The following is a 22,880-nucleotide window of genomic DNA, read 5'->3' as shown; positions in this document are numbered from 1 at the left end:
TCATGTTATTATTGTTATGATGCAGCACTCAGTAAATAATGATATGTGTTAATATTGTAGCACAAGGAGTCTCAACCATGTTCCAAATGCTCACAGAATCTAATTGGATTACAGCTATTATAAAATGGTGCCTAATCTAGAATCGATTAAGGTGATTAGTATGTGAACGGGATGATTTTTTTTAACTTCCTTTTATTTTTTAATAGCTTTTTTTTAAGCAACATATTAAAATGGCTTGATTATTTATTGATAAAAGAGTTTGCGTCGACCCACTGGTCTTTTTGAGATCGATACCTGTGTTTTCTTTTTCGTTCTTTGCTACCAGTCACCAGTCAGTTGTTTTTTTTGTTTTAGTTTTTTTTTTTTTTTAACCACAGGTCCTTATCAGTGACATAGTGTACCGGAAATTGATTTGGTCTTCTTGTAAAATAGGATGTTTGCATTGCAACATAGTGAATCGATTTCACACCCTAAAGCTCAGACAACAAATACAACGTTATACATATTTTCATTACATCTTTGGCCTTTGGCTTCGCCCTTCGAGGTACCCCTGCCCATAATTTAGTTTGCTGATAGTGGAGAGGCTGACTGTAGGGAAGCCATGGGCAGAGGGGCAGGGTACAATACAGTAGCTTCCTGGTAGATTTTCACTTCCTGTGCTGCAGGTTACTCCAACGGCCTCACAGCACACCATCAGACACATGACCTACAGCACAGGAAGTGTTGTACTTGATAAAAATAAAAAACAAAACTCAGCTGTCTGATGTGTTGCACTTGTTCAATGAATACTCCCATTTGGGGAAGTGAAAGTGTTGGTGAAGTGTGAAGGCAGGCTTGGAACCTTGCACCACAGCTAGTGCATTCTCCAGATCAGTGGACATGCAAAACATACAGTAGCACGCAACAGGAGTCCTACTGCAGTTCCAAAAACCACTGTTTAGTCAAATCTTAAGAAGCCTCCGTGGCAGAGTCTGGCATGTAAGAAAGCTGTTTTCTCCTTCGAAGTAAAAAAAAACTATTTTTTTGTTATTATCAAGTCTGAACGCTTCGTTGTTACTTCTCTCTTCTCACTGGTTGAGCTCTTTCTGCCAGTCGATTTATAACTCCAAAGTGGGGCTTCAAAAGCGGCCTACTGCCTGGTAAGTATTGTTTTTATTATTACTTTGATAGCATGTATTATTATAAATTGGGTAACACTTTACATTAAAAGTGTCGCTAATTACTGTGTATTTACATAGTAGTTACTTAGTAAATATGTGTGTACTTACACATAATTACAATGTTATTAGTTAGAATGCACTTAATGCGTACATTTGTTTTGCATGGTGTAACCCTAATTGGTAACACTTTATATTAAGATGCTGCTTATTAATCTTGTATGAATATGTAATAGATGTGTAATAACTGTGTTATAGCGTGTTAATAAAGCATTAGAGATGATTTATAACCATGCAATAGCCATAGACGGAATTACGTTTAAACATCCCAAAGTACAATAGGCGGCTAAAAACTGTCCCCTTTATAAAAATGTAATTCTGTCTATGGCTGTTGCATGGTTATAAACCATACATGATGCTTTATTAACACTTTATAACATGGTTATTAAGAATCTATTATATATTTATAAATCATTTATAAAACTGTATTAAGCAGCAGCATAATATAAAGTGTTACCCCCTAATCCTAATCCTGAACACTAACTCTAACTCTAAACCTAACCCTAACCTTAACTTTTTTTCTGATACAATTGTGTACTTACATATATAAGCACACTGTGGCACCCCCCTTCCTTGAGAACATTTTGGACAGATTATTAAAATTATATTTCAAATCAATCAAAGAAAAAGAAAACCACAACATTGGTTAATTTACTTGGAATTAGAACCCATCGATGAATGGAATGTACATACATTATATGTTAATAATAACACTTTTTAATAATTTTTACCTCACCCCAAACAGTGATCTTACATATAAGTTTGATTTTGCGGGTTGTACAATGACTGGCGGGTTTTAATGTCAGTATGCAACTCACTTGGGTGGTCTGTACAATTACATATACATTGGTGCAAAAAGATTTACACGCTAAGTACATGGTAACTATGCATAATAACATTGTAATTATGTGTAAGTGCACCTGCATTTACTAAGTAGCTACCATGTAAATACACAGTATTTAAAGACACTTCATGGAAAGTGTTGCGGTTTTTTTTTTTATCTTGACGTGAGGATGTCTTTCAGAATTCATTTTCAGCTTTTTACGACTTGAATGCATCCTCTGTGCCACCTATTGTGAACCGTGTCTGTGTGAGTCACTCACAGCTGTGTTCCCTCTTCAACTCTAAAAACATCAAATTAAAGAAATGAATGGGTCAATGCTTTCAGATTTAACAAACCTTGAAAAACATCTTTTTTTAACCTTTCTTTGATACATTTATAAAAAAAATGTTTAAATGATCAATCATTTATCTATCTCTGTATCTATCTCTATCTCTTTTGACATATCTAACTTGCTTCTTAACCTGTTTAAGCATATTCCTATAGTACATTTCTCAAAATGTTTTTGACTTTGTTCTTTCCTGCAAGCCATATTTCTTTCTTTCTTTTTTTGATTGATCAATCTTAGTCTTGTTAAACCAGGTTGCTTTAGGTACAGCAGAACCTCAGAGATACGCTCCCCTTGGGAATGGAGGTTGTTTGTAAGTCTGAAATATCTGTAACTCTGAAAATCGGTTTTCTGTGTCTTTGATGTGCACGCCTGCTATCTACACCCTCAGTCTGGTGAATAATACAAGGATACAGCACAGTCACACAATACTCATATTATTATGGTTCTAAAGTCTTTGAAACAGTGCTATAAATGGAAAAGGCCTACAGTTAACATTGAAATCATAACTGTGGCACAAAACCCAGATTTAAACGTCCAGCAAAACCTGGGTTAACTTAGTGCTTGATTTTAAACAAAATGCATTTGTGCAGTTTGCTCAGTTTGCTTTGTTTAAAACTGAAATGTTCCTAGTAAAATTGCCTTTGAAATCTTCCTCACCTTTTTGTCTGGATGCGTTTGTTGGAACAGTAATCGTGCCACAGGGACAGGGGACAAGAAGGAAATCTACACAGTACACTGCTGGCTTCTAATTAAAGATAGGGGAAATATCTATGTAAGCAAATACAGCCCACACACCTTAGAGAAAAATAACCTCCAGTGCTGGGAACCCCTTGGGTCTGCACTAATGTCTAATGAAAAGATACCCCCTGCACTGTTTGAACTGGGTTCTGTCTTCCCATACCGTTGAATAATATAACATTCATCGTCACTTTTTAGTTGTTGCTCAAAAGAATTATGTTCATAGTTCATTTTAAGGAGGCAGAAATCAGTATAAAGCTTTGTCTTTGAATGATACGGTTTGTGAAATGGTACTCTTTTGGTTATGTGCTGATCATTGTTTGCAACAGTATTAAAATGTACCTGGGTGGAAATATCCAATATATAGGTAATATCCATATGCGATTCATTATGAAAGTGCGGTTCTGATTGGACTGTAAAAAGTTCCAATAAGAAACAAGGTCTCTACACGCTTGGTTGTTGTACTTTTTAAAAAAATTCTGCAATTAAAGTTTGTTTTTGGTTTAGGTCTCCAGATTTGGATACCGTGGGAGGAAAGAAACATGGTCTATTTGTTGATGGCTATCTTGTCCCTTTGTGGTGGTAAGAATATAATTTGAAGCCACAGGTTCATTCGTGCTTTCTGTTTGCTATGGACAGACAGGCATTTCAGTTGATTTTAATTATAGGGACCAGAAAAAACAGATGTGCTTGGTATAACATGACATTTAAATATATTGTTCATATTTACAGTCGGTGTCATGTTATTTATTTATTTATTTTTTGTATAAACAAGTATTTTCTTACATTTGAGTAGCTCAAATTGGTAATAAGTTAATTAGAATTATAACCAGGGCTTCTGAATTTCGGTGTTTTACCCTGAGTTTTATTAATTGGGCTTTTAAATTAACCAAGCCTTAATTTTTCATTTACAAGCAGAACGTACAAACGAGATTGTGACATGTTAATAAACTACTAATCTTTATTAAGAATAACAAATGAAATATTTTATGCCGGAGAAACTTTATCACAATCGCTATGCCTGACAGTATTTACATTAATAAAGAGGAGTCACTTCTGCTTTTAGATGAAAAAGAAACGATTTAAAACCCCATTTAGTTGTTTCAAAAAAGAGAAATAAATTTTATCTACTAAAGTCAGTTGTGATTGAGATACACGAATAGCTTAACAGATATCAATTGAATTTATTAGAGGAGTGTAGAAAAGTCGGGGCAAAAGCCCTAATTCTAACCCACTGTAGGTTGTGAGAAAAATGCAGAACAGCGTCCTCGAAATATATGAAAGAATTTTACAAATGCAATGCTGAATCAGTTTGGTACCAAGACTATTTTACAAATCCTTCTAGTTCTTTTTTTTATTCACTGGTCATCTGTTTTTATTTTTAAGCTGCGGATGTCATTATAGAATTTAAGGCATTGTACCAGGAAAAAGAAGGATCGTGTGTTACGATCATATGCAGCTTTAAGTGGCCTAGCATGGAAACTGGAATTTGGTGGAAGAATCCTATATATGATCCACAAACAAAGGACTATAATAAAACAACAGTGTACCATGAAGATGAATCAATTGTGGACCCAGAATTTAAAGGTCGTACTGAATACCTTGGTGACAGGAAAACCAACTGTAGCTTCAAGATAAAAAATCTGCAGCTCAACGACAGTGGAATATACAATTTTAGATTTATTGGAAAAAATGATTATAAGTGGATGAACAAACAAGGAGTGAACCTTTCAGTCACCGGTAAGCTTGCTTTGATCTTTTCTTTCAATATTCATTCTCATGAAGAGATTTAATTCTGAAGTTCTTCTTAAATACTCGCCTCATGTTAAAAACCATTACTTTTTGGTTTAGAGTCTCAAAAGCTATTCACTCCAAATTGTGATTAGAAAAAATTACAAAATTCCTGAAAGAAAAAAAAAAATTATTATTCTGAATTGAATAATAAAAATTTAAAAAAAACATAGGATAACTGATGAGTTTCTAATGAGTTGTTTATTTCTGGTTTTAGTAACTTTATTTATTTATTTATTTATTTATTTATTTATTTATTGGTCCTTTCTGAAGAATTTGCGCAAATGACAATTTGGAGTAAAAAAAGGCTTTGAGAATCTATCTTACTGACTCCCATATGAATTGTAGTTTCCTTTGAATACGAAAGAAAAATACATTTTAAGTTTACCCCAAAACATTCTGTAAAATACTGACTTCATTCAAATGAATCTGTAAAACACTTGGTAAAATTTAAGTTTTTTTTTCAGTGAATGCATTTATCATTTATAATCGAATTTCAGATGATGTCTTTCTTGTATTAGTCATTTGTGTTGACTTTGTTATGTTTAACTTGGATGACATGGGAACACTAAGCTATTGTTATGAAGAAACTTTTTAGACCAACCAGAAGTTTCCATTCCATCATATTGATTATAATTCTGATTGGCTGGCTTTATAATTAACAAAATTCTTATCTGACTTCAACACTATCTAGAGAAAGGATTACCCACTAAAGTCCTCTGAATGGACAATTTACTTTAAAGATTGTCCTAACGGGGCTTCCAATTGGCGCATCCAGTAAAAGCGCTCTGCGTGGAGTGCAGGATGCACCCTATAGCCTGGAGATCGCAGGTTCGAATACGACCGTGACCGGGAGTTCCTAGGGAGTGGCGCACAATTGGCCGAGTGCCGCCCGGGTAGGTCGGCAGGGGAATACATGGTTCACCGTGCATCAGCGACCCCTGTGGCCGATAGGGCGCCTGTGGTTCTGCAGTGGAGCCGCCAGATCTGTGTTGTCCTCCAGCACTATATGTCAGGTGGCCTCGCTGTGGATCCTCAGTGCGAAAAAATGACGGATTGGCAAGAGCACGTTTCGGAGGACGCGTGTTCCAACCATCGTTTCCAAAGACGGCGGGGGGGTTGCGAGCGGTGAGCCGAGGATACGGATAACAATAATTGAGCATAAAAAATTGGGGAGAAAAACCGGGGTAAACAAAATTGGCGACGACTAAATTTTGAAAAAAAAAAAGTTGTCCTAACAAAATCAAAATATTTATGAAAAATGTTTATCATAATTCATGAAAACATAAATTACAATGCACCGGGGTATTGTCTCGGTTCAACTTTCCTAGTGAGCAATAAACAAACATTTCCCTGTCCTTGCTTTTTCCAAGAAAACCCCTGTAAAATTGACATTGAAACCCCTTCGATCATGACTGAAGGGAAAGAGGCCAACTTGACATGTGCTACTAAAGGGCCTTGTACAAACAATCCAAAATGGCAGGACACACAAGATGGCTGGCAGTTTAAGAGAGTGCAGAGTGATGAAATTGGAAAGCCCAGATCAGAAACACTCACATTTACTCCTACCTGGTGGAATCATACCAAGACGCTGAAGTGCCAGATCGAAGGAAACAAAGATGAGTGTGCGGCAAGATCCGTTTTCTTGGACATTCAGTGTAAGTTTATGAAATGGTTTAATACTGCAGTGAGACCATACTGTATAGTCTGTGGGTCTCTTTTCATTATTACTTGTGAATGTGGATTCAGATGTCAGTTATCATTCTACTACTTATTATTAAGGCTGTATTTTTTTCACTGTTATCACAGATTTCACAGTTTCTAGAAAACGTACCCATTGCAGTGTGATATGTAGTTACCCTGTGAAATTTCCAATTTCTGAAAGAATAGTGTAAATATAAATATTTTTTTAACACTTAAAAATAAATACAGCAAACGTTTACCTTATTGACACGCTGCCTGTTACACTGCATTCAGGAACCTGGCAGCCGGTTTAGTTTGCTTCCGGTAATGATTGAACACACACTGCATAGAGCTGTGTGATTTCTTTAAAATGTCTTCAAAGAAAAAGACACCAGCTGCATCAAAAGATCGGAAATATTTCTGCTAAAGATCGCTCTGTCCAGACCTGAAAAATGTTTTAGTGTTGACCAATTTAAAAAATAATTAGTCCAATTAGGTAATTGAGAACAAGTAATTCCATATATCATTTCATGTTATTTAAATGGGTATTATGCAATGGGTACGCCCAGTGGAGGAAGAAATTGGTCTTCTGATCCATTACTGCTATTAGCTTGGCTATTAAGAAGTTTTAAGACTGTCCAAAATATGTAACTATAAGTCATATGTTCCCTTCATTTCCTCTAAACAAGGAGACACAAATAAGTTTTGCTGGGCCAAAAATGAGAACACAATGCATGCAAACAGTATTTTTAAATAAACAAGGTTATGTGGTTCAACAAGGCTACAAGTTTATTGTCCGTTGTACTCCACCAGGACCTGAATATCAGACCATTGTCTCTCCTTTTTAATTGCAGAATTCTTGTTCTTCATTTGTGCATCCAGTGTGGTAGTTATTATTTCAGAAACACGTGTATGGGTTAAAATGAAGAACAGTAATATCTGGGGTAGCCGCAGCTATGGCTAAAAAACTTTGCATCACCCTCTGGAGTTAACAAATTTTGCTTCACACGTATCGTCAAAGCACACTGGCTGGTACAACCAAACTAAAACAACCTAGGAAAACAAAGCAGGCAAAAACCTCCATAAATCGAATGAAACACCTCTGTGTAAGAACAGAACAGAACGCAGATCACGCAAATTTCCGACAGACTGATCTGATAGTGTGGGATCCGATTATCAAGGCATCTGATTACTGGTAGCCCTATAACATACTGACTAGTCTTTTCTTTTAATAGATTCTCCAAAAGAGACAAAGGTCTCTTCAAGTCACGCTGAAGTGAAAGAAGGAGAAAATGTAACCCTGGTTTGCACTAGTCAAGGAAACCCTCCCGTCAATACTAGGTGGATTAAGAATGGACTTGGACCAATCCAAAACCTTACAAACAAATTAAAGTTTGATGCAATAGACATTGAGGACAGTGGGGCGTACTACTGTCAAGCATCAAACGTGCTCGGAAAAGAGAATTCGTCCGTCATTAACATAGACGTGAAATGTAAGTGTGGGACCTTGTATCAACTTCCAGATTTGTTTGAAAATGGGATGTGTTTGTGATATAGAAACGACACTCCTGAAACGATTTCAGAATTTTGAGATATTTAATTTAATGGCAGCGCCTTAGACCACAAGGCATGAATAACCATGTACTTACATGGTAATAACAGCCAATGGTTCCTATTCCTATATTGGGTAACACTTTACATTAAGTGCCTCTATATTCCTGTGTATTTACACAGTAGTTATTTAGTCAATGCATGTCCACCTACGCATTATGCAATGTTATTATGCATAGTTACAATGTAATTACTGTATAACTCTAACCCTAACCCTAACCTTAACTCCACTAACCCTAACCCTTTTCTAACAGAATTGTACTTAGGTATATCGTGGAAAAAAATATACCCGTTAAGTACATTGTAACAATGCATAATAGCATTGTAAATATGTGTAAGTACACATGTTAGTAACTACTATTTAAATACACCGCAACTAGAGTCCAATGTAAAGTGCTACCCTTTTCGCTTTATTGTTTTCCTTGTGTTCTCCTGGCTGGCCCTCAATGACTTAACTGGTTTGTGTCTCTCTGCTCAGATAAACCGAAAGGAACCCGCATTCTTGTTGCTAAGGAGGAGTTAAATGAAGGTGACAGCCTCACCATAGAGTGCCTGTTCAGCAGTTGTAACCCAAACATTACCAGCTACACCTGGTATGGGAATGGGAAGCTAGTCAATCCTGAAAGTGGATCAACATTAGAGATCAGTGATGTCACTTACCAGAGTGATAAATACAAGTATGAGTGTGAAGTTAAGAACGAGGTTGGATCTAGTAGATCAAATCCAATAATTTTGAAGGTTGCATGTAAGTTTTGACCCCTTTCATTGTATACATTTTATAGGAATTTGTATCAATTTGATGTGACGTGTCCTTCTTTATTAAGGGTTCATATTAAATTTTACCCAACAGTTAATCTTACTAATTTTGCACTTAGCTAGATTGGTCTTAAATGTGCTGTTTTTTTTAAAGAAAGACATTAAAGCAATTATGTATTTTCATTGTAAAACAGACGTCTGGTACTACATGAAGTTCTCAGTTTGCTTGCCTTGACTTCCAGGAAGTCTGTTGCTGCTTTACTTCCTGGGCATTTCTTCCCTTGCAGGGTCATCTGAGTTAATGCAAGAAGTGCTTGCAAACAAGTCTAGTCTAGTGCCATATATCATGTTTGCTAAAACACATGTTTATGGTGAATCTGTGGAAGTGTGCGTATGCCGCGATTTCCGAGGAATTCCGTTATCCGTGGGTTTGGTCTGCCCCTAGATGTGGCTGCATTTTGGAATGATGTTACAGTAGATCTGAGGGGAGTACCAAGGTTGTAGTTATAGCGACTGTACCTTCCTTATGAGTCACATATGTTTTCTTTTGATAGATCCTCCAAAAGAGACTACCGCCATTTCAAAACCTGCGGATGATATAAAAGAAGGAGCAGCGGTAACCCTTGTCTGTTCCTGTAAAGGAAACCCACCAGTTAATTTTTACACCTGGTTTAAGGTTGGACAGGGAATAATCAATAACTTGGAAACATTTGAGTTTAACAGCATAAGTATTACGGACAGTGGGGATTACTTTTGTGAAGCAAAAAACCAACTTGGTGCACAAAACTCATCCATAATTAACATAGATGTTAAATGTAAGATCTTAAATTTAATTTTGTGTGTGTGTGTGTGTGTGTGTGTGTTAAACATTAACCCTCTAATTCCTAGTATTGTTCCAGCTCTTTCATAGTTCTGAATCTAAAAAATTGTGTGTTATTTCTGAAGAAACGTATATATGTATTTTTGTTTTAATGACAGTACTGCATACAACTCCAGAATAATTTTTAAATCAAACGTTTAGCTGGAATTATGCCAAGACTGTTGAAGGTTAAACTACTGTATGAATGAGTCAGCCAGCGCTTCTTAAACTCTCCATCCGTCCAGGCGTAATTCCTTAGAAACAAGACACATTTGAACGTGCAATATGATCGATGCATTGCCCGTGTATTGTGCTGATGTGCCTTTCTCAGTTATCGCATCGATACGCATTCAGTAATTTGCTTCTCTACCTGGTTTTCTTTCTCACAGACGCCCCGAAGAATGTTCGTATTGAAAACAGCCCCCAAGCGGGGAAGATACTAGAAGGAGATGAACTGTCTTTAACCTGCAACACAAGTGGTGGCAACCCAACACAAATCTCCTTCGCGTGGTACAGAAACGAGCACCAAACTCACGCTAGACAGACTCTGAAGTTTGACAAGATAACTCGTGATCAGGCAGGAAGTTACTACTGTGAGGCTACCAACAGTGCAGGATCCACCAAGTCAAGCCATGAAAACATAGATGTTTGGTGTAAGTGCTGCCCTGCCTTTTTATTCATCTGAGTGCTAGCCATTGAGACGCCATGCTTGATGCAATCGTTTGTTAAGCATAGCAGTGGTGATATAAGGAGAAACAGAGGATATGCAACATGCAATAAAAGAAATATTTAGAAACTATAAAAATCACTACTTTAAGCACTAAGCTTGTTTATTTCAGGATCTGTAGGCAATTTTAATATAAGCCCATTTATCAGTGTCCCCAGCATACAACACTGTACAGTTATGGCCAAAAGTTTAGCATCACCTAGATTTTTAGGATTGAGACATAATTAAAAATCTATATGAACATAATTTAGATTTTTTTCATTTAAACATCATGTAATCAACGTAACTGCAAAATGATATCGCAAAAGTCTACCAGAAGCCATAATAGTAGTACAGTTTTTCGTATTAGATTTCAGAATGTTTTTTCGTTAAGTGTGTGGAATAACTACAAAGCGGTGAGTGATTCAATATGTTATGGTAAGATTGGGCAGCAGGTTTCATTCGACTTCATGAAGCAAACTGAGTTCATTGTACTAATGCGATGATGCAAAACATTTGGCCACAGCGTAGATGATTAGTGAAGCAGGTGCAGATACTGCATGTAACAATATTCTGGCAACTTTCTAATTATTTTGCTGTTTATATTTTAGCTTTAAAGATTTAGATATCTTATTCCTGCCGTAGCTGCACACATAACTCTAAAAGAAGAAACAACAGCTATCAAAATGTTTGTACCAAATACTTTCATAAATTTTACCTGCCCTGCACTTCTATTATTGGTTAAAGAAAAGGGCTTGTAACCAGGAGGTCCCCGGTTCAAATCCCACCTCAGCCAGTGACTCATTGTGTGACCCTGAGCAAGTCACTTAACCTCCTTGTGCTCCGTCTTTCGGGTGAGACGTAATTGTAAGTGACTGTGCAGCTGATGCATAGTTCACACACCCTAGTCTCTGTAAGTCGCCTTGGATAAAGGTGTCTGCTAAATAAACAAATAATAATAATAGTAATTCATATACTACTGTATGTCTCAAATGTGCGATTCGTCAAACATATGATATTGTATATGACTTTTTTTTAAACGTCTTACGTAGGAGATATAAAGTCCTAAGTAGAAGATATAATTCAGGCTCTAATATCTTACTGTTTCCATTTTCAGATGGGCCAACAGGAACTCAAATTGAGACGAACCCGTTGGAAAAGACGATCAAAGTGGGACAGGCAATGGCTTTGACATGCTCTTCAAGATGTAACCCTCTGCCAAGCTACTCCTGGTACAAACACAACTCCAAGTCCATTGACAGGCTGGAAGCAACAGAAAAAGTTCTGCAGTTTCACAAAATAACTGTAAGCGAAGCTGGAGAGTACCACTGCACCGCTTACAATAATATTGGTGCGGCTAATTCTTCCAGCGTCACCCTGAACGTCCTTTGTAAGTGTATAAGCATTCCATTTACACGTTACTGGTTCTTAATTTTCTTAATATTTGTTTTGCTCCCCAGTTAACACGACACAGCACCTGCAGACAGTCTGTAGATTTTAAACAGTGATTGCTTTGGAGTGTGCAGATTGCAATACAAAAAGAAAAAGAGAAATAAATAAAAAGATATATTAAGTGTCTCTAATAACTGTGTATTTACAAAGTTGTTACTTATCAAATGCACGTGTACTTACATAGCATTACAATGTTATTATGCACAGTTACAATGTACTTAAGGTGTAAATGTTTTTTGCATGATATAACCCTAACCCTTTACTGATACAATTGTGTACTTACATATATTATGCAAATATACATTGTAACTTTGAATAATAAGATTGGAATTATATCTAAGCACTGCTACTACTACGACTATTACTACTACTACTACTACTACTACTACTACTAATAATAATAATAATAATAATAATAATAATAATAATAATAATAATAATGGGAAATCTCTTTTCTATGATTCTTTACAGATGCTCCAATTAACCTCAACTTAAGCATGGAAAGCGACTTAAAGGAAGGGGACCTGGCTGTCATACAGTGCACAGTTCAAAGCAACCCAGCATCATACCTCAGCTTGATCCGCAGAGATACAAAGACTGATTGGAAAGCACAGAGGGAACCGCTGAGAGAGGAACTCCCCAACTCAATCAAACTGACCTTCCCAAGCCTGCGCAGTGAGGATGCAGGGATCTATGCATGCAGTGCCAGGAACTCAGAGGGGGAAATAACAGGAGACGGGGAACTGACTGTAAAATGTAAGTGCAAAAGGTATTATTATTATTATTATTATTATTATTATTATTATTATTATTATTACTAATTAGACATTTAGCCGACGCTTTTATCCAAAGCGACTTACAGAGACTAGGGGGTGAACTATGCATCAACAACTGCTGCTGCTGCAGAGTCGCTTCCAATAGGACCTTGTTTGTTTTACGTCTCATCCGAAGGACGGAGCACAAGGAGGTGAAGCGACTTGGTCAGGGTCACACACAGGGAGTCAGTGGCTGAACCTCCTGGTATCAAACCCTTTTCTTTAACCGCTGGACCACCAAGCCTACTATACATATGAAACATGACCTCTGGGGGGCAGTCTAGTGATAGATGCACACATGCATGGCTTATCTATTGACTGTTTATTACCATGTCACTAAACTTCAGCAAATGTTTAATTGTAATCAGGATTAAACTAAAGGCCCTAAAGCAGCATTTTTGTTGCTTCAGATGCTCCAAAAGACATACAAGTCCAGACTCCTGGGGACATTACGGAAGAAAACACTGTAATACTGAACTGTGAAAACCATGCCCACCCACCAGTCAGCCAGTACACCTGGTTTAAAGTGACAGAAGGTGCAGTACACAATGTGGGACAGGAGAGGGCGCTGCAGTTCATGTCCATTTCCTATAAGGACCGGGGAGATTACTTCTGCAACGCAAGGAATGCGATAGGGGAAGGAAACTCGTCTGTAATCAGGCTAACATTAAAATGTAAGTATGTATGGGGCCCATTCTCTTTTAAATATAGAGCATGAAGCACATTTTAACAGATTTGTTGTGTGTTATACACTCCACATTGCTGTTCAAATAAATGTTGGTATTTCTATTATGAATCATAATGTTTTTTTTTGTTTTGTTTTGTTTTTTTGGTGCTAGGAACCCACATGCACTCTAGTCTAAAACTACAGTGTAGGATTTATAAATGAAAATCCAACACAGATTGAAGTTAGTAAGGATAACAGCTGTGGACTATACTTAGGTCACAGTATTTTAAATGTTAAACTATGGGATTTTTGAAAGGTAATTAATAGACAAGTAGGGATTCGATTCTCTATACAATCTCTGTGTGTGTGCCCCCACACCAATCAAAATGGTATCTTTTCAAAGTGTGTACTCTGTTGATTGGATAGCCGTTATTCAGGAATGTTTTTTCAACAGACTTCTATATAAAAAAATGCAAATGGGAGAGTTGCACTGAAATGAAGATTTCTAGAATTATTTACAGTATGACGCTGTAGGATACCTTTCCAACCAGTGATGTCACAAAACCCGACAGATTTCTATCACTGGATAAAATACACAGCCAGCCTGAGCAAAAATTCAGTCACTAGCATTGCACTCGCAATGCTCAGGTGCCGTTTTGAGTTATTTCCTATTTCATTCAACACTGTGGGTTAACCATGTCTAACGTGATGTAAACGTTTTAATCATTTTGCCGCAGTTCCTCCTAAAAACACCACAGTTTTGCACAATATCAGTGCCGCCGGCGTAACAGAAGGAGACACGGTCATCCTGGTGTGTAGTTGCCTTAGCAACCCCCCTGCTGAAAGCTTCAACTGGTACAGAGATGCAGGAAACAACAGGGAGACCCCCGTTTCCTCCTCACAGAACCTCACCATCAGTGACGTCACCAAAGCCAACGAAGGTCTTTACTACTGTGTGGCAAAAAACACCCTCTCCAGTCAAACGTCTGAGAAAATCACAATACTGGTTTCTTGTAAGTTCATTCCAGGCTCCTGTCGGGTTCCTAATTTGTTAGTTGTTGTCACAATGTTATTATGCAGAGTTACAGTGTATTTACAGATCATCTCAATAGTAAATATGTTGCATCATATATGTAAGTACACAATTGTATCAGAAAAGGGTTAGGGTTATAGCTAGGGTTAGGCTTATATCGTGCTGTACATTGTAACTACGCATAATAACATTGTAGTTATGCACAAGTACACATGTATTTACTAAGTAAGTAATATGTAAATACACAGTAATTAGACACTATGTAAAGTGTTACCCAAACAACGAGCTGAAACAAAAATGTAGACCATTCATGTACTTGAGGAAAAAGACAACTGGGGGCATATACACATATATTTACTAAGTAAACTACACTGTCTTCAAATATTAAGCTTGCATTGTAAAAGTCGCCTTGGATAAAGGCGTCTATCAAATAATAATAATAATAATAATAATAATAATAATAATAATAATAATAATAATAATAATAATAATTAGAGACACTTCACATAAAGTTTTACCTTTAACTTTGTATTCTTCATCAAGTACAATACAAGACACCTAATACATCACAAAACAGGACTCACAGCACTGATGAAGCATTAGCTGAGAATTCTGTTTTGTAAATAATGCTGACAGGTATATACCTTGTTCGTTTTAGATGGCCTGGTTATGAAGGCAGCCACCTCAGCCGCGGTTCTTGTTGTTGTGCTATTAATCTGTCTGGTGATCGTGTTCATCTGCAGGTTAGTGTTTATCTGTGCTGCATACAGTAGTGTGCGCATGTATTGCAAAACCCTAGTGCTTCTGCTGTTTTGATGTGCTGTGTGTATGAAATCAAACCACTGGAACTTAAGATCTTGGAAAATGGCTACAATTAGTGATTTTCTAATTGAATTGATGATTTGCATAGGCCACACATGCAATTAATTTAAAATAGTGAGAGAAAAGGCTAGTCAAATGCACAAGATGTTTAAAATGCCTTAAAGCAGAAAATGGTGTATCATTTTCACACCTGAGTGCCTACTGTTTCTATATCTCTGATTGCTCAGCGGAAATTGAAATTCTCACAGCTAGGTATATAAAGGATATATAATGTCTCAGTCATTCGTTTGATACAAATTGCTATACCAGAACAATCCAATTTCAGGCTTTAGCATATTTTATTTATTTACACTATACAGAAAAGGAGTGCTGACCATGACTTTAAAATCCATTTTATTTATCTAGTACACTGTATTTGGAAAATCTGCAAATCAAGAGGCATATGAAATAAACTTGCAAACCACCTAAAGATCTTGCAATCCGTACACAAAAGGGAGGACAGTGCTAGTACTGAAAAAAAAAGAAATGGATTTAAAGGCTCGGTTGGCAATAAATGTAAGCGCATTTTTTTTCACAGATGGAAGCAAAGAAAAAACACTCCAGGGAGCCAGGATGGAGAAGATACCTGTTTTAAACTGATAAACCACATGGTACAGTTTGTATATATTTCAGCATTTAATACCTATAGTCTTATCTTGTGAACAAATCCCATTCTATGCAATACTCAATTCAATTGTTAAAAAAAAACGCTAAAGTCCCCTCTTCTTGTGTAATAAGTCGCTTCTATGAAGACAACATGACATACAGCAATGGTAAAAACATGCTTTTCTCATTAACACTCCAGGACATTTTGGTAACACTTTACACTGTGTATTTACATAGTAGTTACTTTGTTTTTTTGCATGATATAACCCTAACCCTTTTCTGATACAATTGTGTACTTACATATATCGTGCTAACAGATCTGCACGTTAAGAACATTGTAACTTTGCAGAATGACACTGGAATCATGTATAAGTACACATGCATTTACTATGTAACCACCATGCTCGGCGCTTTTCGATCCAAAGGGCACCAGGAATGACACCCGTGAAAATCTTGTGATGGACTGGGTGAGCGACCCTCAGAGGAGCAGAGAAGACCTGTCGGACGGCATCCACAATCCAGAGTCCCTCGATTACATGTAACTATGCTTTTTACTTACCATGCTTACCAGAGGCAGCATCCTGTGCACAGCACGCTGTATAAAGGTGGTGTATATGTAATGGGCAGTGTTGTGTGATACACCACCGTTACTGATTCTATCCCCTGTCGGTGAGATGAGGTTAAAAGCACCATAACTAAGAATGCAGCTCTTTTGCACAGCGGTTAAGGCGCTCGCTTGCTGTGTGCGGGGTCGCGGGTTCACCCCCAGCCTCTCCCCTGCAGCATAGACAGAATACCAAACTCTACAACTGAGTAAGATAAAACAGAACCTAAACTAAACACACATTACACACACACACATTCAACACCGACCGAAATATACGAAACAAACTCAGTGAATGAACAGTCAAAAAAGCAACATGTAATTAACCCTGAGGGCTGTGAAGAATTTGCTAAACATACAGTTCAAGTACAAGTTTTGTGTGTGTGTGTGTGTGTGTGTGTGTGTCATGGTGTTGCTGAATAATGCTATACTTAAAAAAATAAAAACTGTGTAAGGTTTGCTGAAGTTTTGATTTAGGATTCCCAGCATGTGCATCTCCCTTTTTAAAAGCATAGCAAAGCATGGTGAGGACATGGCAAAGCCTAGGAAAGCTTTGTAAAGCCCAGAGAGGTATGATCAAGCCTTTAAAGAAGCATGGCTATGGTAGAGGGGAAGCTGCACAATGACCAGGCACATTTAGAGTGGTACACTTTTGTAAGAGTCACGACAGGAGCAAAACACATAAAAGATGCTGCTGTGGTTATCGATTGTTGAAACATTTCCATTTTATGTCTTCATCTTTTTTTTCCCCCCCCCTTGCACTTCTGCTGGTGGTTGCAAATCTCTTTAATGTGGATTTGGTGAAACATCATCTTCTTCTTTCTCTTCCAAGCTCTTCACGTCAAGGAAGATCTCGCAGTCAGCCACCACCAAGTGAAGCCGAGGTCGTGTACAGCACTGTAGCAAATCCAGCCCCTGCACAAAAGGTGAGGCAGACGAACAGCATCTCACTGACTGAGGCATCAGCCAAAATGTTTGTCTTCTTGATGCAGGGGGTGGATTCAGTGAAAGCAGTAGGGTTACCCTATGACTACATGTGGGACAGTTCAGGCTTTTCAATTCACACCACCCAATGCATTCTGGGAAGTGTAGTTCTACTGTCTAGGGTACCTTTCACAGCAGGACTACACTTCCCAGAATGCATCGGGGTGCGAGTTGAAAAGCCTGAACTGTCCCAAACTGTCCTAGTGTACCTGGAGTCATAGGGCAAGTATGGTGCTGCGTTATGACACACATTATTTCCCTGTAAAGCACTGTTATAGTTATAGACATGTGTTAATACCTGTGCTTAAAGGAAGTCCTCAGTTTGTTTGCCTTGCTCGCCTGTTGCTGCTTTACTTTTGGTCATTTCCCCCCCAGCAGTGTCTTATCAGTCAAAGCATGCTCCTGGCTAAAGAGATGTCAGTCACTAGGGGAAGCAGCTGATTGGTTATTGACAGCCGGCGAATGGGGTGGGGGCAGTTTCATCTTCCAGGCGCAACACCATCTAAAAGCACTGGCACGAGAGATTTATTTAACATAGTGCAGTGCCAGATCTCATATTTTATAAATGAAATCACATGCTTGTTATAACTGTGCTTCTCTGTTGTATACGTTCCATTGCCTAGATTGACGTGTCTTATAGACCTGAAACAATTTGTCTTTGTGTAACTACAGGGCAGAGGTACTGAAAACCCACACTGGGCCACAAGAAATAACTGTCAAGACCAAGAAACTCTTAATTACGCATCCCTGCAATTCCAAGGGACTTCAGAGCAGCAGAAAGGGTAAGCATGCTTTTTCATGCACGTTTTATTTTATTTTATTTATCTATTTATTTGGCAGACGCCTTTATCCAAGGCGACTTACAGGTGTTACCGGGCAGTACAGGGTTACAATGCAAGCTTGATATTTAAACACAGTGCAGTTTACAGTAAGTGCAACTACAAAAATACAAGATGAACTAGGATGCAGCAAGTTATATCTACAATGACATAGTACTGCAATAGTGCAAGGCTAGTGCAGCAGCTGAGGATCCAAGAATGTGGTGCACATACAGTTAAGCAGGTGCAAATCTAATTTGATGATTTTTTTTTTTTTTTTGTTTCAGGTCAGCAGGTAAAGAAAGAGTCAGAGGAAAGGAGGCCATATCTGATATCTACAGCACAGTATGCAAGCCACGCAAACCCACAGAGGTATACTGTCCTTTCCCATCATGCCCTAGGTTGCATTAACCTGAATGAGCTCTTTCGAAAGAGGTCTATTCTTGCATGGCTACACTGGGGAAGCGTTTCAGCAATGACATCACCAGTCCCAAATGCATTTAGTTTGGTGCAGTGGGTGGTTTCCTTTGTGAGTACATTAGGTTTGCAGTGAAGTCCAGCTACTTCTGAGGATGAAAGAAATGCCGGTAAAGTTCTTGTAAGTCTTGTTGATTTGTTTGCTGTAACTTCAGGTAGCTAGTCAAGTACTTCTATGCAATTGAATTGTTCAAACCTGAAGATAATGTTAAAACACAGCGAAGCAGCTACAGACACCACGAAGGCACGAAGTCAACACAACTCATTGGATCAGACTTGATGGTCTTCAGTAAGAAAAGAATGACCATAACTGAGGATACCGTCTTAATTAGCAGCCGATTTTATTTGTTGCAATACGTCGGTAGTTTTGCAGCCAAAAAGATGCTTTGACCCCAAAGGCACTGCTGAGGTGAAATTACCTAGGAAGTGAAGCAGCAACAGATTTCCTGGATGGCAACACAAGCAAACTGGGAACTTCCTTAAAACCTAGTGTAGTACCATTTAAAAAAGATAAAAATACAATACAGTGCTCCCCCTTTATAACGCTGTAGTCGGGAGCTATAGTTAAGAGGCCATGCTGTTTGTGTTCCGCCTTATAATGAGAATACTAGTGTTAGTATAAAGGGGCAAATGGGAGCCATGACCGTACCGCCTTATAACCTGTTCCGCAGTATAAAGGGCTGCCTTATAAAGGGGGGGCACTGTACATGTTTGATATGTGTTTCTTTCAAAACTGCACATTTCAGACCTACAGCATATAGTGCAAGGAAATACACTGCAGGTAATATTTATAATATGATTTTATTAACTACAATAACTTTAAGAAAACCATGAGAAATGTCCTTTTTTTTAGAAAAGCAACTGAGAACTGAAAGTTTTCTAATTGTTGAGCGATGACTTGACCTCTTATCACCAACAAGTAGTGTTGAAATGACTGATTCATAATTACGCTGCTGAGTTCTGCATTTGATAGGAAATGCCTCAATTATTAAGTTCCCTAACTGGCAAAACTGAACTGCAACTGAAGATATTGCTGCATACATACATGTGATAAAGAAATGAGGAAACTAATATTATACTACTTTATGTTGAAGAGAATTGTCAAGCTTTAAAATGATTGAGGTGGCACATCTAGACTATCTATGTGATTTCCCCCTTAGAATGTGAGCTAATATTCAATACATAACTGTGTGAATAAGTAACTAACTTCAGCCCTTGAATTGGGAATGAGTAACTAACTTCAGTCTGGTCCTTCTGTAAAGCTTTTTAAACATAGTGAAACTTGTTAGTTGTGCAATTCACCAAATAAAGAGGATCTTATTAACACATCAAACAGTTAGTAATGTGTTCTTTAGATCCAAATAAAGAGGATCTTATTAACACATCAAACAGTTAGTAATGTGTTCTTCTTTAGATCCAAATAAAGAGGATCTTATTAACACATCAACCAGTTAGTAATGTGTTCTTCTTTAGATCCACTTTGTATATTTTCTGTTTCAGTCATTACAACCTTGCAGTCCTTAATCTCAGAAGATTAAAAGAACCATGTGATCAACAGGATCTCAAGCATGTCTCTGAGTACAGCTGGTACACCCGAGTGTAACCATTAACCTGTCCCTCCTGCAACACTTCCCCGAGTGAATATATGAATAAAGAGAGAATACTCCATTCACTTGTATAGAGCACTGTAGTTATCCCACAGATGCGGCTGACTTAATGACGGAAATAACCATAACACTTTGTGAAAGTATTCTGTCTATATACAGCAGTGTGGAAATGTCTCAGAGATTTGTCATGTATAACCTTTAAATACCTACCTGCATGAAAACCACTGGGTGTGAGAAATTTTGATCCAGCCACTTATCCCTTGGCGGTATTTATTTCTTTCAACCACAGCATTGTTGAAGGATGGAGCATAAACTAGCTATGTGACGCTAATAAGAGAGATTATCTTTCTTCTGAGGCACGCTCTTAAGCAAGAGTCCAGTATTTCTGGCTGATTTTATGACTGACGTGTCAAAATGTCAAAACAGAAAAAAAAATATGTAGATTTTTGCAATATCTTCAAATGCATTTCCTGCCAGCGTTACAGGGTGTTCTGAAACACTAAGTAGCTAGGCAACGGTAGCCGGTTGCACAATCAGATTTGAATGATGTTTCAAAACTCAAAATTAATCCTTTACTCTGAAAGAGGATTGTTTTATTGCTCCTCAACAGTAAATCAAATAAGATGAGAATGAAGGGCCCTAGATATGTGATAAACATATCCATTGCTTGGTTGCATGCTCTGATTAAATAGATTACAGGACAGATTCTTCTTCCAAAGTGCCATTAGCACATTTCTTTCAGAAAGGAAGAACACCAAACTAGTTTCTTCTGTGTTTTATTGTAATGGATGTGTTCTTAATTTTTTTTCATCCAGAAAAACAATGCGCTAATGACTAGGGTTACTCTATGACTCCTTGTAGACTAGGGCAGTCTGGGATGGTTCAGCTTTTCAATGCATTCTGGGAAGTGTAGTCCTGCTGTGAAAGGTACCAGAGACAGGTAAAGCACACCAGAATGCATTGCGATGTGAGCTGAAAAGCCTCAAACTGTCCTCGTGTACACGGACTCACATGATATCCCTACTAATGACGAGAATTTAGCTGTAAAAGTGCCCTAGTTTTAGGTATGTGAGGATAAGTGGGGCAAAACTCTAAATTGTATTTTGTCTTGGCAGCAAGAGAAAGGGGATTATGAGAATTACAAGGTCCCTCCTGGTGCCCGGAAGCAGAAGGATGATGAAGATGATTGCGAGGAACTGAATTACTCCACCATTGTGATTCCCGCGAGAGTGAATAAGTGGGAGTCTGAATCCGATGAGGAAGATGAGGAGGAGGAGCGCACTCAGTACACACACTTAAAACTGTGACGAGAAATCCGTTATGAGCAGGGCTGAGCAAAAAAATTCCAGTATTAGTTGGATCGAATGGGATAGTTACTTTTATATCCCTGTCACTGCCTGCATAATTGTACCATGTTACATTTTCTAGCTGTCTATCTGGCATGTAAGTTTTGGCAGGGCAATTTCTCAAACCCTGTGGAGTTTACACAAACTGTTTTAAAAATGGCTAAAAATATAATTACAAACAAAAACGGGATATCAAACTCACCACAGCCTATGGTTGAATTAGTAACCGTTGGAAACATGCAGCTTGTGCTATTTCATTTGGGTTTTCTTGTTCTGAATATTATTATTTTATTTTTTTATGCAAATGAATTTAAAAGGCAGAGACATGGCACTGTTATTTTTATAGTGGCTTTAAAGAGAAAAAATACAAACCATTAAGTAGGCAATTTTAGCTGTTTTATTTGTTAACATACTTTGTATATTTCTGTATGTCTGTATTTTCTAGACATATTGTAATCGCAGAAAGGTCAAATATGGTCAACTACTAACTAAAACTGAAAACTGTGTTTGCAATAACAATTATTTTTTTATATATAATAAAGATTTTGATAACTAATAGAACATGTTTTTGTCATTATTATTATTATTATTATTATTATTATTATTATTATTATTAATAAATGAAAGGTGAATGCAGGGCTGAAACTGCCATAACAGTGTATTTATTTATCAAACAGAAAAATTAAACAAACAGCAAAATAAATCAGCACAAGGGCCAAAGCTACAAAATAAACAAACGAGTACCTGTAGGGTTATCATAAACTAGTAGAAATCGTTTTACTCTCTATGATTTTAAATCGCTTTTCCAGCAAAGATTAAAAGGACAGACCTCAAACCCGAGCTTTGAAACAGACCATAAGTGTAGAAAGTTGTCAGGATGTTAACAATGAAAATAAAAAATGACAGGTACGTTATTTAAACAGTTGTGGCAACACGTGGGGAGCCCCAGTACTTTCTCTTTAATGTAAAGTGTTAATGAATCTACGAATATGTTATTACAGATTAAACCGAGAGACTAATCAACCCCATCTTAGTTTGTACAGCTAACAACGTCATAATTGTGAGCTGATGTTTCTT

The 22,880-nt window shown here is 37.5% G+C and overlaps 1 protein-coding gene across 4 annotated transcripts; it reads left to right on the top strand.

Annotated features, from left to right (window-relative positions):
* Positions 1-864: 864 nt before the first annotated feature.
* On the top strand, positions 865-22,504 carry LOC117433640 (B-cell receptor CD22-like). 4 transcript variants are annotated; one of them, XM_059009370.1, is made up of 20 exons: positions 865-1,139; positions 2,641-2,699; positions 3,635-3,709; positions 4,514-4,867; positions 6,292-6,576; positions 7,837-8,094; positions 8,691-8,957; positions 9,523-9,783; positions 10,217-10,480; positions 11,651-11,923; positions 12,457-12,741; positions 13,211-13,474; positions 14,205-14,480; positions 15,159-15,243; positions 15,900-15,972; positions 16,393-16,505; positions 17,404-17,497; positions 18,228-18,337; positions 18,661-18,745; positions 21,573-22,504. In XM_059009370.1, exons 2-20 carry the CDS (start codon positions 2,687-2,689, stop codon positions 21,762-21,764), a joined length of 3,627 nt encoding a protein of 1,208 aa, XP_058865353.1. In that variant the 5' UTR covers positions 865-1,139; positions 2,641-2,686; the 3' UTR covers positions 21,765-22,504. The 4 variants fall into 4 exon arrangements, with proteins under 4 accessions (XP_058865353.1, XP_058865354.1, XP_034773348.2 ...); XM_059009371.1 differs by having other exon boundaries at positions 2,627-2,699; XM_034917457.2 differs by lacking the exon at positions 2,641-2,699 and having other exon boundaries at positions 866-1,139.
* The last annotated feature ends 376 nt before the right edge of the window (positions 22,505-22,880 follow it).

This window comes from Acipenser ruthenus, chromosome 38 (assembly GCF_902713425.1).
Source record: "Acipenser ruthenus chromosome 38, fAciRut3.2 maternal haplotype, whole genome shotgun sequence".
Taxonomy (NCBI): Eukaryota; Metazoa; Chordata; class Actinopteri; order Acipenseriformes; family Acipenseridae; genus Acipenser; species Acipenser ruthenus.
This window is presented reverse-complemented; position numbering and strand designations above follow the sequence as displayed.